This window comes from Miscanthus floridulus, chromosome 16 (assembly GCF_019320115.1).
Source record: "Miscanthus floridulus cultivar M001 chromosome 16, ASM1932011v1, whole genome shotgun sequence".
In the NCBI taxonomy this organism is placed as follows: domain Eukaryota; kingdom Viridiplantae; phylum Streptophyta; class Magnoliopsida; order Poales; family Poaceae; genus Miscanthus; species Miscanthus floridulus.
Window position 1 is genome coordinate 39971244 of NC_089595.1, and position 14284 is coordinate 39985527.

At 59.7% G+C, this 14284-nt stretch overlaps 1 protein-coding gene across 1 annotated transcript; it reads left to right on the top strand.

Annotated features, from left to right (window-relative positions):
* The first annotated feature begins 7309 nt into the window (after positions 1–7309).
* Positions 7310–9895, top strand: LOC136514493 (uncharacterized). The gene is made up of 2 exons (XM_066508438.1): positions 7310–9062; positions 9249–9895. The coding sequence occupies exons 1-2, from the start codon at positions 7366–7368 to the stop codon at positions 9892–9894; spliced, it is 2343 nt and encodes a 780-aa protein (XP_066364535.1). The 5' UTR covers positions 7310–7365; the 3' UTR covers position 9895.
* The last annotated feature ends 4389 nt before the right edge of the window (positions 9896–14284 follow it).

The following is a 14284-nucleotide window of genomic DNA, read 5'->3' on the forward strand; positions in this document are numbered from 1 at the left end:
TTATTGGCTGGCAGCTCCAGCACGCTACAAATACATTGCCTTCCCAACTTCTCCATACATGAAATAGAATGTAATTCCAGGTTAGAATCCAAGTCAAATTATGTTTGTAAAAAAAATATTTTTTTAGATAATGGATTTTCATTAATCCGGCCTCTATATCCACGACAAATATTGATATCTCAAACTATAAGTTTACTATGAAAATGTATTTTATGATTAGTGTTCTAATACTTATTCGTCATTATAGTATGATTTTTTATTAAATTTAAAATTGTTTGAAACGAGAATTGTAAATTTTTTTAAAGAGACAGCCCGCACGGCGATCTTGTCCCACTGCCACTTACCAGTCTCACATGTCACATGATTAGTACTATTATATACCTGTTCCGTAGCGAGATTCTTAATCTGAACGCAAACGCCACAGGTTACCTGAGTTTTGGAGTTCGCGACGACTTAGATGGGACCTCGGTTTGAGGCACACTTAGCACGCTGGCCAGCTGGCCCTAATTGTTTCTTTGGATGCAGCGTTCTCCAGATAAAGTAGTAGTAAGGGCGTCCCTAGTGGCCCTTACAAATCGCCTGCTCAAATCAAATAAAATATGAAAGAAATCTGAAGTATTATGAGAGGATAGCAAAAAGGAGGGGAGAGCAGTGACACAGATGATATTGGAGACTGTGCGAGCTAAGCGTCTGAGCATTCGCTAGTGTTTTCCCTTTTTACACTCTCTCTCCTCAACAATGAATAAAATACGTTTCTAGCTAGCGATTTGTAGTACCGTTAGACACGCCGTAAGGTTTTCTCTTTGCCCGTCTTGTTGTTGTTCGCCGCCTCGACACATTCCCCGGCATCGTCCCACACAGAAAGAAAGAGCGTGGAGCCCCGGCACGACCTGTAAGTCCGCTAACGTAAAGCGAGGAGTTGAGCCTGAACTGGCGAACCGAAGTCACTTTCGTAACCATACTTCCTACAGCTAACACGTGTCCAGTCCAGCGGGAACGCGCAGCGCAAACGAACGTAAGCTGCTATACCGAATCCCCCGCAGGCCATCGGGGACCTAGTTGACCTCAAAATCCAAAAAGTTGCTACAGTATATGTCACATCGAATGTTTGCGGTCTGTGCATGGAGCATTAAATGTAGACGAAAAGAAAAACTAATTGCACAGTTTGGTGGAAAATTGCGAGACGAACGTTTTAAGCCTAATTAGTCAATGTTTGGATACTATTTGCCAAATAAAAACGAAGGTGCTACAGTAGCCCCAAAATCCAAATTTCACGAACTAAACAAGGGCTTTCTAAAGTTACTATGCACAGAGCCCAACGTCCTCTGTGAAAAAAGAAATATGGCCAATTCATTTCTATATATCTATCTACAAACCCACGGCTGGTTGTAAGGTTTTTTACAGCATTCTCTTAGCCCACCCATACAGTAGTTCTCTCTTCACTATTAATACATGGCATATTTGTCTCTCTCACAAAGTTTTTTTATTCTTATGCCTAAGCCGGCTGTAAGCTTACAGCTCGCTTCTCCTCTCTCCTTCTGTCGGATACCGCGAGAAGGGGTACCCTAAGCAAGAACCAAAAAACGATTGCTTAGACTTCGTAAAAGATCGAAACCAGTTAAACACCGCTGGCCTCGGCCAATTCTCCGACTCGCCCGAGGCCCCCTCACCGCTGACCTCGGGCGATCCCCCACCGAAAGCCTCGGCCGCCCCCCCTCTCGTCGCAGGCCTTGGCCGGGCCGCCGACCCTCCGTCTCGCGCGAGGCAGGCTCGGCAGCACTCTGCTGCCTCTTCCTTCACCCGTCCCTCTGACAAAACGTCTTGTCGCATTACCTCAGCCAACTGCAGCCCCTGGCGTCGGCCGCATGCTCAACACAGTACAGAGGAATGGCCGACGGGACAGGAGACAGGACTGGGCAGGGGTTACCCGCCACTATGCCAACCACTATGCACATGGTTGACGCCCATGCCTCACTGTGCTGCCAACTCCTGCTCCGAGAACAACGCAGCATGGGGAGCCATGTCTGGGATACTGTGGCCTCGGAATCAGTAACAAGGACCAATAAGACAAACGAGGTCTCAGCCAGAAGTCTCCGATTCGCCCGAGGCCCCCTCGCCGAGGCCCCTTCGCCCGAGGCCCCCTCGCCGAGGCCCCTTCGCCCGAGGCCCCCTCGCCGAGGCCTCAGAAGAAGTACCGATTGTCCGATTCGCCCGAGGCCTCCTCGCCAAGGTCTGCGATCCTCCTATTTCGCGCGAGGCCGACTCGCCACCAGCCCCGCGATCACCGCTCTGACTAGACTACCCGGCTGGACATCACATCTAATCAAGGCGCTCAACCGCTCCGACAAACACACGACGGCACAGTACGGCGAAGTAATAGACCAGCACGTCAGCGCCCTGCCATCCACGACGGGACTGTGCAGGGGTTACCGGCTACTGTGCTGCCTAAACTCCTGCACCAAGGACGAACACGACGTGGGGAGTCAGAACTGGGTTCCTGTAACCTCGGGACCAGCGAACTGACCGAGTTCCGCCTCGCCCGAGACTCCCGATAGGGCCTCAGGCGAGCTGGCCATGCTCCGCCTCGTCCGAGGCTAGGCTTGTCCTGCAACCTCGTCGCCTCCGCCTCAAAAGTCGCTCTAGCAAGCTGTCGCATCCAATCAATGCGTCCAGCTGCACCCACTACGTAAGCCACGATCGGCAATGCACCGCGATAGGAGCGACGGGACAACGGTCAAATCACCTTTTTACCATCCCTTGCTGACAATATAGGGTACCATATCCTGTAGACGCACGTTCCGCACTGATTCCGCCTAAATCAACTACGACGATGGCCGCCAAGACCCCGCATTGCTGTCTGCAAAGGCCTCGGCACAGCAAGCCTCGGCACAGCGGGTCTCGGCCTCAGCACAGCAGGCCTCGGCACTTCACCAAGTCAACAAATGTACAGGAGCGCAGCAGGTCGCCGGCCTGGAGACCATACCGACTAGACACCGACGGACGCCGCGCTGCTCCGGGGAGCAGAACACGTCAGCAAATAGTAAACTTCTCATGTACTTCTGGCTTCCTCCTTGTGGCTATAAAAGGAGGTAGCCGGTGCCATTTCAAAGAAAGAGAAAAAGACGGAAAGACGAACACCCTAATAGAACTACACGCTTCCACGCTGCTTGAGAACAACGCCTTAAGCAGCCCGCACCACCTCCGCCGAGACCTGGGGCTAGCTCCCTCTCTCACCCAGCTTGTAACCCCCTACTACGAGCACTCCGGTGCAAGGAATACAAGATCGATCTCCCAGACTGGACGTAGGGCCTCGATTGCCTGAACCAGTATAAACCTTGTGTCTCTTTGCATCACCATCCGGGATTAGGGGCACGCAGCACAAATTCACTCGTTGGTTGAGGGACCCCCGGTTCCAAAACACCGACAGTTGGCGCGCCAGGTAGGGGGCTCTGCGTGTCAGCTTCGTCATCCTAGCAAGTTCCGGATGGCAGACCACATACGACCATTGCGTCTCGGCACCGTAGTTTGGTTTGGGAGCCTAGAGTTCATGTCTCTAGGGCATGAGTACGACATGGTGCTCCTCACTCCTCGAGCCCCACCGTCCGACGATGAAGTCGCGCTCCGGTAGCCCAGGCGCAGGCGGCGCCCGGGCGGCCGCTCTCGCCACGCTCGCCAGGCACGACACGAGCAAGGCCACCCCGACGCTACGCGAGCCCGGGGCGGCACGCCACTCCCCGCCGATATCCTACGACCAGCTGTTGGTATGGGGTCCCTGGCCGGGGACCTGTCTGACCTGAGCCTGGACAAAGGAAAATCGCCAGAGGCTCGCGGCGATGCCCAGTCGTCTAGCTCCGCTCCACCGCTCCCTGAAGAGCCGACCCCGGCGGGGCAGAATATGGAGACGGCGCCGTCCCCATACCCCTTTGGGTTGAGAAATGCCGCCGCCTCTTATGCCTACGCTTACACTACCACTCACGAGCACCTCTCGGAGCGCCGCCAGCGCTTCGCTCTCGACCTGAGCACCCACTCCGACTCCTCGGACGAGGACGAGGCATGGCCCGGGGTGGATTTCTCCGAACTCCACAGCCCTGGGGCTTTGCGCCAATTCTTGGCCGCAAGCGACTACTGCCTCGGCTACTCCGACTCCGACGATGAGGGGACTTACGATCCATCCCGTGAGTGCTTCCACGTCGGGCTCGGGATGCCAAGGGCGGGCGAAGATGAAGAAAGGACAGGCAACCATTCCCCGCCCCGAGCAGGGGCGGGCGATGCCACACCTCCGCGTCTCGAAGCCCCGACAGCACGGAACGAGAATCCCGTCCACGTGGAGCATCGACGCCCAGACCAGCTCCACGAGCTTCAAGCCAAGGTTGAACAAGACCGACTCCTTCTGCAACAGCTACGGGACACTCTCGAGCAGGAGCACCAAGAGCGCGGTGAGGGCGGAGGAGCCCGACGGAGGGCCCGCAACGTCTATCACCGCATCAACGACAACGAGGGGGATGAGCCACCCCCAATCTTTAATCGCGCTAGCCAGAATGTCGCAGCGGCTGCGATGCTGGTCCGAGCAATGCCCGAGCCCTCCACCACCGAGGGGCGACGGGTCCGCGGAGAGCTCCGCGACCTCCTCGAGACCGCAGCGGTGCAGCAGGCCGAAAGTTCCGCCTCCCGCCGGCGCGGAGGCACTTCGGAGCAACCCACGGCGCGACCTCGCCAGGGCCAGGATGCCTCGGTCCGTCCCGAGGCTGCTCGCGCGCCGACGGTCAACAGGGCCCCCTCGGTACGCGATCGACCTGGAGACCAACGCGAGGCACGAGGCGACCACGAAGTAGTCGGCAGGCAGCGGCGCCACGACGACGGAGCCGCCCGGGGCTACCACCCACACCGAGGCGGTCGCTACGACAGTGAAGAGGACCGCAGTCCTTCTCCCGAGCCACCTGGCCCTCGGGTCTTTAGTAGAGCCATCCGCAACAGCGCACTTCCCAGCCCGATTCAGGCAACCTGCCAACCTCACAAAGTATAGCAGGCGAGACGAACCCTGAGCTATGGCTAGCCGATTATCGCCTGGCTTGTCAGCTAGGTGGTGCGGACGATGACCTGCTCATCATCCGCAATCTCCCTTTGTTCTTGTCAGACTCAGCGCGAGCCTGGCTCGAACACCTTCCCCCCCGCACAAATCCACGACTGGCACGACTTGGTGAGGGTCTTCGTCGGGAATTTCCAGGGCACCTACGTGCGCCCTGGGAACTCCTGGGACCTCAAAGGTTGCCGCCAGAAGCCGGACGAGTCTCTTCGAGATTTCATCTGGCGCTTCTCCAAGAAATGCACCGAGTTGCCCCGCGTCGGTGACTCGGAAATCGTCCAAGCATTCCTCTCTGGCACCTCCTGCCGAGACCTGGTCCGAGAATTGGGTCGGAACAGTACCAACCACAGCGGCCGCACTCCTCGACATCGCCACCAACTTCGCCTCGGGCGAAGAGGCGGTTGGGGCCATCTTCCCCAACAACGACGCCAAGGGGAAGCAGAAGGACGAGGCCCCCCAGGCCTCGCCCACCCGCGTCCCCAAGAGAAAGAAGAAGGGTCGCCCAGGGAAGCAGGAGGTCCTCGAGGCCGTCCATGCCGCCACAACAGATCGCAAGAATCCCCGAGGCCCCCGCGGCCCCGGGTTATTTGACGACATGCTGAAGAAGCCCTGTCCTTACCATCAAGGTCCGGTGAAGCATGCTCTCGAGGAATGCACCATGCTCCGGCGTTACTACGCCAGGCTTGGGCTCCCCGACGACGATGACGCCAGGAAAAGGGGCGCCGGCGAGAGGGACGGCGATAAAGATGATGGGTTCCCCGAGGTACGCAACGCCTTCATGATCTTTGGCGGACCCTCGGCATGCCTCACGGCGCGCCAGCGAAAGAGGGAACGCCGGGAGGTCTTCTCGGTCAAGGTGGCCACCCCCCGGTACCTCGATTGGTCTCGGGAAGCAGTCACCTTTGATCGGGATGACCACCCCAATTATGTTCCGAACCCCGGGCAGTACCCGCTTGTCGTCGACCCGATCATCGGCAACACCCGGCTCACCAAAGTGCTCATGGACGGAGGCAGCGGCCTCAACATCCTCTATGTCAACACTCTGGAGCTCCTGGAGCTCGACCAGTCACGGCTTCGAGGCGGTTCCGCGCCCTTCCACGGCATCGTGCCAGGAAAGCGCACACGACCCCTCGGGCGCATCGACTTACCCGTCTGCTTTGGCACTCCCTCCAACTACCGCAAGGAGGTCCTCACCTTCGAGGTGGTTGGATTCAAGGGGGCTTACCACGCCATCTTGGGGCGCCCGTGCTACGCCAAGTTCATGGCGGTCCCCAACTACACCTACCTCAAGCTCAAGATGCCAGGCCCCAACGGCATCATCACCGTCGAGTCCACGTACGAACATGCATACGACTGCGACGTCGAGTGCATCGAGTACGCCGAGGCCATCGCGGAGGCCGAGGCCCTCATCGCCGATCTCGACTAGCTTGGTAACGAGGTTCCCGACGCCAAGCGGCGCAGTCGGGACCTTCGAGCCCGCGGAGGACGTCAAGCTCGTCCCCGTCGATCCCACCGTCCCCGACGGCCGAGGACTGAAGGTCAGCGCCACCCTCGACAGCAAATAGGAGGCCGTGCTCGTCGACTTTCTCCGTGCGAACGTCGATATGTTCGCATGGAGCCCCTCGGACATGCCGGGCATACCAAGGGAGGTCGCCGAGCACGCCTTAGATATCCGGGCGGGCTCCAGGCCGGCAAGGCAGCGCCTGCGCCGGTTCGACGAGGAGAAGCGCAGGGCCATCGGCGAAGAAGTGCAGAAGCTCGTAGCAGCCGGGTTCATCAAGGAAGTATTCCATCCAGAGTGGTTGGCTAACCCCGTATTAGTCAGGAAGAAAAGTGGCAAGTGGAGGATGTGCGTGGACTACACTGGTCTAAATAAGGCGTGCCCGAAGGTCCCGTTCCCACTACCACGAATTGACCAAATCGTCGACTCCACTGCAGGATGCGAAACCCTCTCCTTCCTCGATGCGTATTCCGGTTACCACCAAATCAAGATGAAAGAGTCCGACCAGCTCGCGACTTCTTTCATCACTCCATTCGGCATGTACTGCTACGTAACCATGCCGTTTGGCCTCAGAAACGCAGGGGCTACTTACCAGCGGTGCATGATCCAAGTCTTTGGCGAACACATCGGGCGAACCATCGAGGCCTACGTGGATGACATCGTAGTCAAGTCCAGGAAGGCCGGTGATCTCGTCGGCGACTTGGAGGTTGCCTTCACATGTCTCAGAGAGAAGGGCATCAAGCTCAACCCCGAGAAGTGCGTCTTCGGGGTTCCCCGAGGCATGCTCTTGGGATTCATAGTCTCGGAACGTGGAATCGAGGCCAACCCGGAGAAGGTCTCGGCCGTGACCAACATGGGCCCGATCCGAGACCTCAAAGGGGTGCAGAGGGTCATGGGATGCCTTGCGGCCCTAAGCCGCTTCATCTCGCGCCTCGGCGAAAAAGGCCTGCCCCTGTACCGCCTCTTGAGAAAGTCCGAGCGCTTTTCTTGGACCACCGAGGCCGAGGAAGCCCTCGCCAGGCTCAAAGCACTGCTCACCAACCCCCCCGTCCTGGTTCCGCCCACCGAGGGCGAGCACCTCTTACTCTACGTCACCGCGACAACCCAAGTGGTCAGCGCGGCCGTAGTAGTCGAGAGGCAGGAGAAGGGACATGCTCTACCCGTCCAGCGACCTGTCTACTTCATCAGCGAGGTGCTCTCCGAGACTAAGACGCGTTACCCCCACATCCAGAAGCTGGTTTACACCGTAGTCTTGGCTCGACGCAAGCTGCGTCACTACTTCGAGTCCCACCCGGTGACTGTGGTGTCGTCTTTTCCTCTGGGAGAGATAATCCAAAACCGGGAGGCCTCGGGTAGAATAGCCAAGTGGGCTGTCGAACTCATGGGGGAAACCTTGTCTTTCGCGCCTCGGAAAGCGATCAAATCACAGGTCCTGGCCGACTTTGTAGCCGAGTGGACCGACACACAGCTGCCACCCGTTCAAATCCAATCAGAATGCTGGACCATGTACTTCGACGGGTCTCTGATGAAGACTGGGGCTGGCGCGGGCCTGCTCCTGGTCTCGCCCCTTGGAGTACACATGCGCTACATGATCCGGCTTCACTTCGCCGCCTCCAACAATGTGGCCGAATACGAGGCCCTCGTCAACGGCCTGCAAATCGCCATCGAACTTGGAGTGCGACGTCTCGACGTACGGGGTGATTCGCAGCTCGTCGTCGATCAGGTGATGAAAGAGTCAAGCTGCCATGACCCCAAAATGAAGGCGTACTGCACGATAGTACGTCGCCTGGAGGACAAGTTCGACGGCCTCGAACTCAACCACGTCGCGCGAAAGTTCAACGAGGCCGCAGACGAACTAGCAAAGATGGCGTCGGCACGGACCCCGGTTCCCCCGAACGTCTTCGCCAGAGACCTCCACAAGCCATCCGTCGACTACGCCTCGGCGATGGAAGAGGGCCCATCGGCCGAGCCCACCGCAGGGCCCGAGGCCCCCTCTGCCACCGAGACCCCGCCAGCCAAGCCCGAGGCCATGGCGATTGACGCAGAGCCTCCCAAGGCCGACCAAGGAACGGACTGGCGAGTCCCTTTCCTTGATCGCCTCGTTCGGGGAGAGCTTCCTGCGGACAGAGCCGAGGCCCGACGGCTTGCGCGACGCGCCAAGACTTACGTCCTCTGCGACGGCGAGTTGTATAGGCGTAGCCCATCTGGTATTCTCCAACGATGCATCACCACCGAGGCTGGCCAATCCTTACTTTGGGACTTGCACGCGGGAGTCTGCGGGCACCACGCGGCGCCTCGGACGCTCGTGGGTAACGCCTTCCGCCAAGGTTTCTATTGGCCAACGGCGGTGGCCGACGCCACGAAGCTAGTACGCTCCTGCGAGGGATGCCAGTACTACGCTCGACAGACGCACCTCCCGGCCCAAGCCCTCCAAACCATCCCCATCACATGGCCATTCGCTGTGTGGGGGCTGGACATGGTTGGGCCTCTGCAGAAGGCACCCGGGGGCTATACCCATCTGCTGGTAGCTATCGACAAATTCTCCAAATGGATCGAGGCTCGTCCGATCACTCAGATCAAATCCGAGCAAGCGGTGCTGTTCTTTACGGATATCATCCACAGGTTCGGGGTTCCTAACACCATCATCACTGACAATGGGACACAATTCACCGGTCGCAAGTTCCTAACGTTCTGCGACGACCACCACATCCGGGTGGCCTGGTCGGCCGTAGGACACCCAAGGACGAATGGCCAAGTAGAGCGTGCCAACGGCATGATCCTACAAGGCCTTAAGCCAAGGATATTCAACCAGTTGAAGAAGTTTGGCAAGAAATGGCTTGCCGAACTCCCGTCAGTCATCTGGAGCCTAAGAAATACCCCGAGCCGAGCCACGGGATTCACACCGTTCTTCCTGGTCTATGGAGCCGAGGCCATCCTCCCCACTGACTTAGAATACGGTTCCCCGAGGCTACAGGCGTACAACGAGCAAAGCAACCGCACTGCCCGCGAAGACGCCCTCGACCAACTGGAGGAAGCCCGAGATGTCGCGCTGCTACACTCAGCCAGGTACCAGCAAGCCCTACGACGCTACCAAGCCCGGCGCGTCCAAAGCCGAGACCTGAAGGTGGGCGACCTGGTGCTGAGACTGAGGCAGAGCAACAAGGGCCGCCACAAGCTGACCCCACCCTGGGAAGGGCCGTACATCGTCGCTCAAGTGCTGAAGCCCGGGACCTACAAGTTAGCCAACGAGAAGGGCGAAATCTTCACCAACGCTTGGAACATAGAACAGCTACGTCGTTTCTACCCTTAAATTTCCAAACGTTGTTTACATTGTTTCTCGAAATGCAATAAAGAAGCGTTCTTAGTTGTTATAATCTTTCGAGGAACCCCCCTATAGACAAGTCGATTGTATAGAACCTAAGGACCGTACGATCGTCTCAAAGGCGAAAAGGCCGGCCGAGCCGTGAGAACGGCCTACGCCTCCGGGCTATGGCAGCTCCCTCACCACCTTTTCACCCAAAGGACAGCGTAGGCTCCGAGGAAGTTCTGTGCAGAGAGCTTGTCTATCAATAGGGGCTCGACGTCACAATAGCGCTATAAGGGAGACTCGGCTCTGCCTCTGCAAAGCCGGGCCTCCCTCGGGGGCTAAAAAGGGGGAACCCCCTAAGTCCCGAACACCGTTTGTTAATGGTCTTTCAAAAAATTTCTACGCCAAACTCTCTCGCGCTCCGACGGGACCTTCACAAGAAACCCAAAGACCAAAAGCTTGTCTCGAGGCCAAAGGGCCGGTCGAGTCGTGAGAACGGCCTACGCCTCTGGGCTACGGCAGCTCCCTCACCACCCTTCGCCAAAGGACGGCTTAAGGTTCCGAGGAATTTCTTTACGGGTTCCCAAGATCGAGACAGAGGGCACAGGCTCGAAGTAGAACAGAAACGGTTAAAAGACCCACATACGCAAATACTTTAAAGGCCTCGACGGCCACAAAAACGTCACGGTATGGCAACTAACTCAATCCGGTTACATGGCCCCTTTTGGCCCAGGTCAAAGCTCAAGGATCGGCGGCCGGCGCGGGAGGGACCACCTCTTCTTCAAATAGACCGGCCAACGCTGTGCCAGGTGCCTCGGCCGCCTCCAACAGCCTCACGACCTCTGCATCAGCCTCCTCGTCATCTTCTGGCAACACGTAGCCGTCGCTGACAGCCTCGAGGTTGATGGCGTAGTGCGAGGAGACGACGGCCAGGGCGCGCTTGACACCCGTGTGCAACGCCCCCTGGAGCCTCTCGTGGACGCGGCCGCTCAACGCAATCAGGCGGCTCCCAAGGGAGCTAGCTGATTGGACCTCCTCGACGTCCAGGGCCTCGCAGGCGGTACGGACAGCGCTGCGCAGCGCCTCGTGCTCCCGGACCTCAACATCCAGCGCCGCTTGCGCTGCGACGGAGGCCTCAGCCGCCTGGGAGGCTTCTTTCTCCAGATCTACGTCGCGATAAGGGGTCAGGAGTCAAACGCGAACCAGGACAAAAAGAACAAGGAGCACGGTTCAAGCGGAACTTACCCTCGGCCTTGCTCTTCCAGTCTAAGGCCTCGACCCGAGAGGCCTCGGCCGCCTTGGTAGCCTCTGCCAAGGCGACTTTCGTCGCCTGATGCTCGCTCTGCTCCGCACCCAGCTGCCCGGCTGTGACCTTGGCAGAGGCCGTCGCTTCTTGGGCCCGAGACCTGAAGGAGTCTCGCTCCTCCTCCAGTTCCTTGATCTTCTCCACCAGAGGGGCGGACTGCTCCTTAGCCGTGGCCAACTCGGCCTGAATGTCAGCACAACGAAGGCGGAGGTCCTCCACTTCCGCACTCCGCGCCGACAATAGCCCCTGGGCATCGGCAAGCAGGCCCTTTTGCCGCCGGAGCTGGTCCCAGATATCCCTCTCATTTCGCAGGAACACCGATTTCCCAAGGGATCGGGTCTCGAGCTCCTAAGGAGGCAAAACAAAAAACGCACGTCAAACACTGCGAGGGGGCTCGGAGAGAAAACAACGCGGCACGAGAGAGGAAAGTACTTACCCGTGTGACGCCGGGCAAGTCCCGCCCCATGATAGTCATCGCTGTCTGCAGCGACCGCACTGCCAGTTGGCGGTACTGCTCGAGGGTGTCCCAATGCCCCCCCTCTGCGGTATCTTCAAGGGCGAACACGGGCTCCCCCTCGGGGTCAGCCCGGTTCCGCCAGAAAACACGCGGGAAGTTCCACCCACGGGGCTCGGGCCGTAGCCGGACAAGAGCCGAACTCCCCTCGGCGGGATCTAGGGACTGGCTGCTCCACGGTACTAGCCGCCTCGACGTCCGTCGCCTCCTTCCCATGGGAGGAATCATCAGACGAGATTGCCTGAACCAGGGGCGGCGCCAAAACTTGCTCCATCTCCATCGCCTCGGCCTCGACGGACCCGGGGGCTCTGGCCTCCGCCGTCTCTACCTCGTCGGCCCCGGCGTCCACCGCCCTGACTTCGGAGGCCTTGGGGGCTCCGGCGTCACCCTCAATGGCCTCGGCAATGGTGGACGCCCCAGCCTCATTCGCCCCAAGACCCACGACATCGTAGGGCGTGGGCTCCTCCTCCACTCGCTCCGCGGCCGCCTCGGCACCCTTTTCCTGGGCAGCCGCCTCCTCCGAAACGGCCCCACCCGACGCCGCGCCACGCTGCGCGCCAGCCTGCGCCTCCGCTGCCTGATGGGCGGAGGAGCTAACGTTCACCTTGAGCGCCTTACGGGGCGCCAAGGCAGGATCTTCCACCAGATGCGTCTGGCTGGAAGCAAAGACACTCCCAAGGTCAGCATAGCGACCAAGGGGCAAACAAGAAGTAATACGGACTCCACCAGAAAAGACGCTTACCGCGAACGTGGATGCAGCCGCTTCGACACCGCCAGCCTCCTCTGCAACGGCGGCGGTGGTGGCAGCAGTGCGGCCTCGGTGTCCATCGGTGCCAGCTGGCCTCCGTCGGACCCCGGCACCTCCTCGACCCCTCGCGGAGACAATGGGGTCGCCCCCACCGTCGCTCGCTCCACCTCCACCATCGAAGCCCATCGGGCTGACGGCACGCTCCTCCGACACCCGCGCCTCGGGCGTGTCGGCCTCGGCCCCGGGACGGGCCGCCACCGGCCCCGGGACACCTCCTCCTCGGGGCGTCAGGCTCCTTGCCGGCGCCCCGGGCACCATCTCCCTAATGTCGGGGAGGTGTTCCAGGCAGGCCGTCCCCGCCTCGCGCCCGCCGCCGTCACCCGAAGAATCCGACACCGACGGCGAGGGAGACGGCTCCAACGGGAGACCGTCGAGCTTCTGACGCCGGCGACGGGCGTCCAGTTTTTCGCGCGCGAGGAGCTTCTTCGTGCGCTTCGCCTCCTTGGCGTCTTTCTTCTTCTTCTCCTCCTCGGCGCGCGCCCTAGTTCACGGCTCGCCGCCGGGCGTCCTCGGGAACGGGCGGCGGCGAGCCTCGCACGTCTCTTATCCCCTGCGGGAACGACGAAGTAAGACAACAGACAAAAAAGGCGGAAAACAAGAAGGCCGCGAAAGCCTCGGCAACATCCAACTTACCAGTGAAATGTGCCCCCGCGACGGGCGCATCGGGAACGGCATCAAGTCATCGAGCCTCGGCTTCCCGTCTACCGCCTCTCTCACCCGACGCAGGGTCTCGTCGTCGGTGAGGGCGAAGGCGGACATCTTGATACCGGCGATCGGGTCGCTCGGTGTCATCTCGAACAGCCGCCGCCGCCGGGCCATTAGCGGCAACACCCTCCGGCGGTGAAAGGCCGCCACGACCACGGCCGCCGAAAGGCCACGGTCACGCAGCTTCCCCAAGGCCCTCAAGAGCGGCTTCCAGCCTAGGCTGATCAGCCTTGATAACGCCGTATCCCCATTTCTCTGGTTGACTCTCTACAACCCGCCCGGTATAAGGAGGAAGTCCTCCGTCGTCGTTGCGGAGGTAGAACCAGCCGTCGTACCAACGACGGTTGGACGACGACAGCTGGGCCGGGATGTAGAGGGACTGCCGGTCTTGGCGCACGTGAAGGGTGCAGCCGCCGGCCCTCTGCACCTTCCGGGCCCCCCTCGTTCCCCCCCGGCTTGGTGGTGAACGTCGCCCGGAACAAGTGGAGCCACAACTCCCAGTGGGGAGCGATCCCCAAGTACCCCTCACAGACGGCGACGAAGATGGCCGCCTGCGCGATGGAGTTGGGGCTGAAATTGTGGAGCTCCACGCCATAGTAGTGCGGGAGCGCCCGCATGAAGTTATCCACCGGCGACCCGAGGCCTCGCTCGTGGAAGACGACGAAGCTCACCACGTAGCCGTCGCGCGGCCTCGGCTCCGACTCGTTCCCCAGAGCGATCCACTCCGGCTCGTCAGGGTCGGTGATCGGGCGAAGAAGACCGGCCTCCACGAGCGACTGCAGCTTCCCCTCGGTGACGTCAGACCGCTCCCAGGGATCCGCCGGGAGGAGGACGGGACCACCTGCCATTGCGCAGTGGAGGACGCTGCTACGACAGTAATCTCTCTCTCTCTCTTTCGTTCGGTCTCTCTCTCTCGCCCTTCTCCTCCCCGCTCTATGCTCTCAACGATGGCACGGAGGCAGCGAAAGCGAACGCGGAAAAGGTAAGGAGGGGGAGGGCGAGGCTCTTGCGTATTTATACAGGGACGAGACGAAACCGCCGGGCGACGAAATCGGGGAAG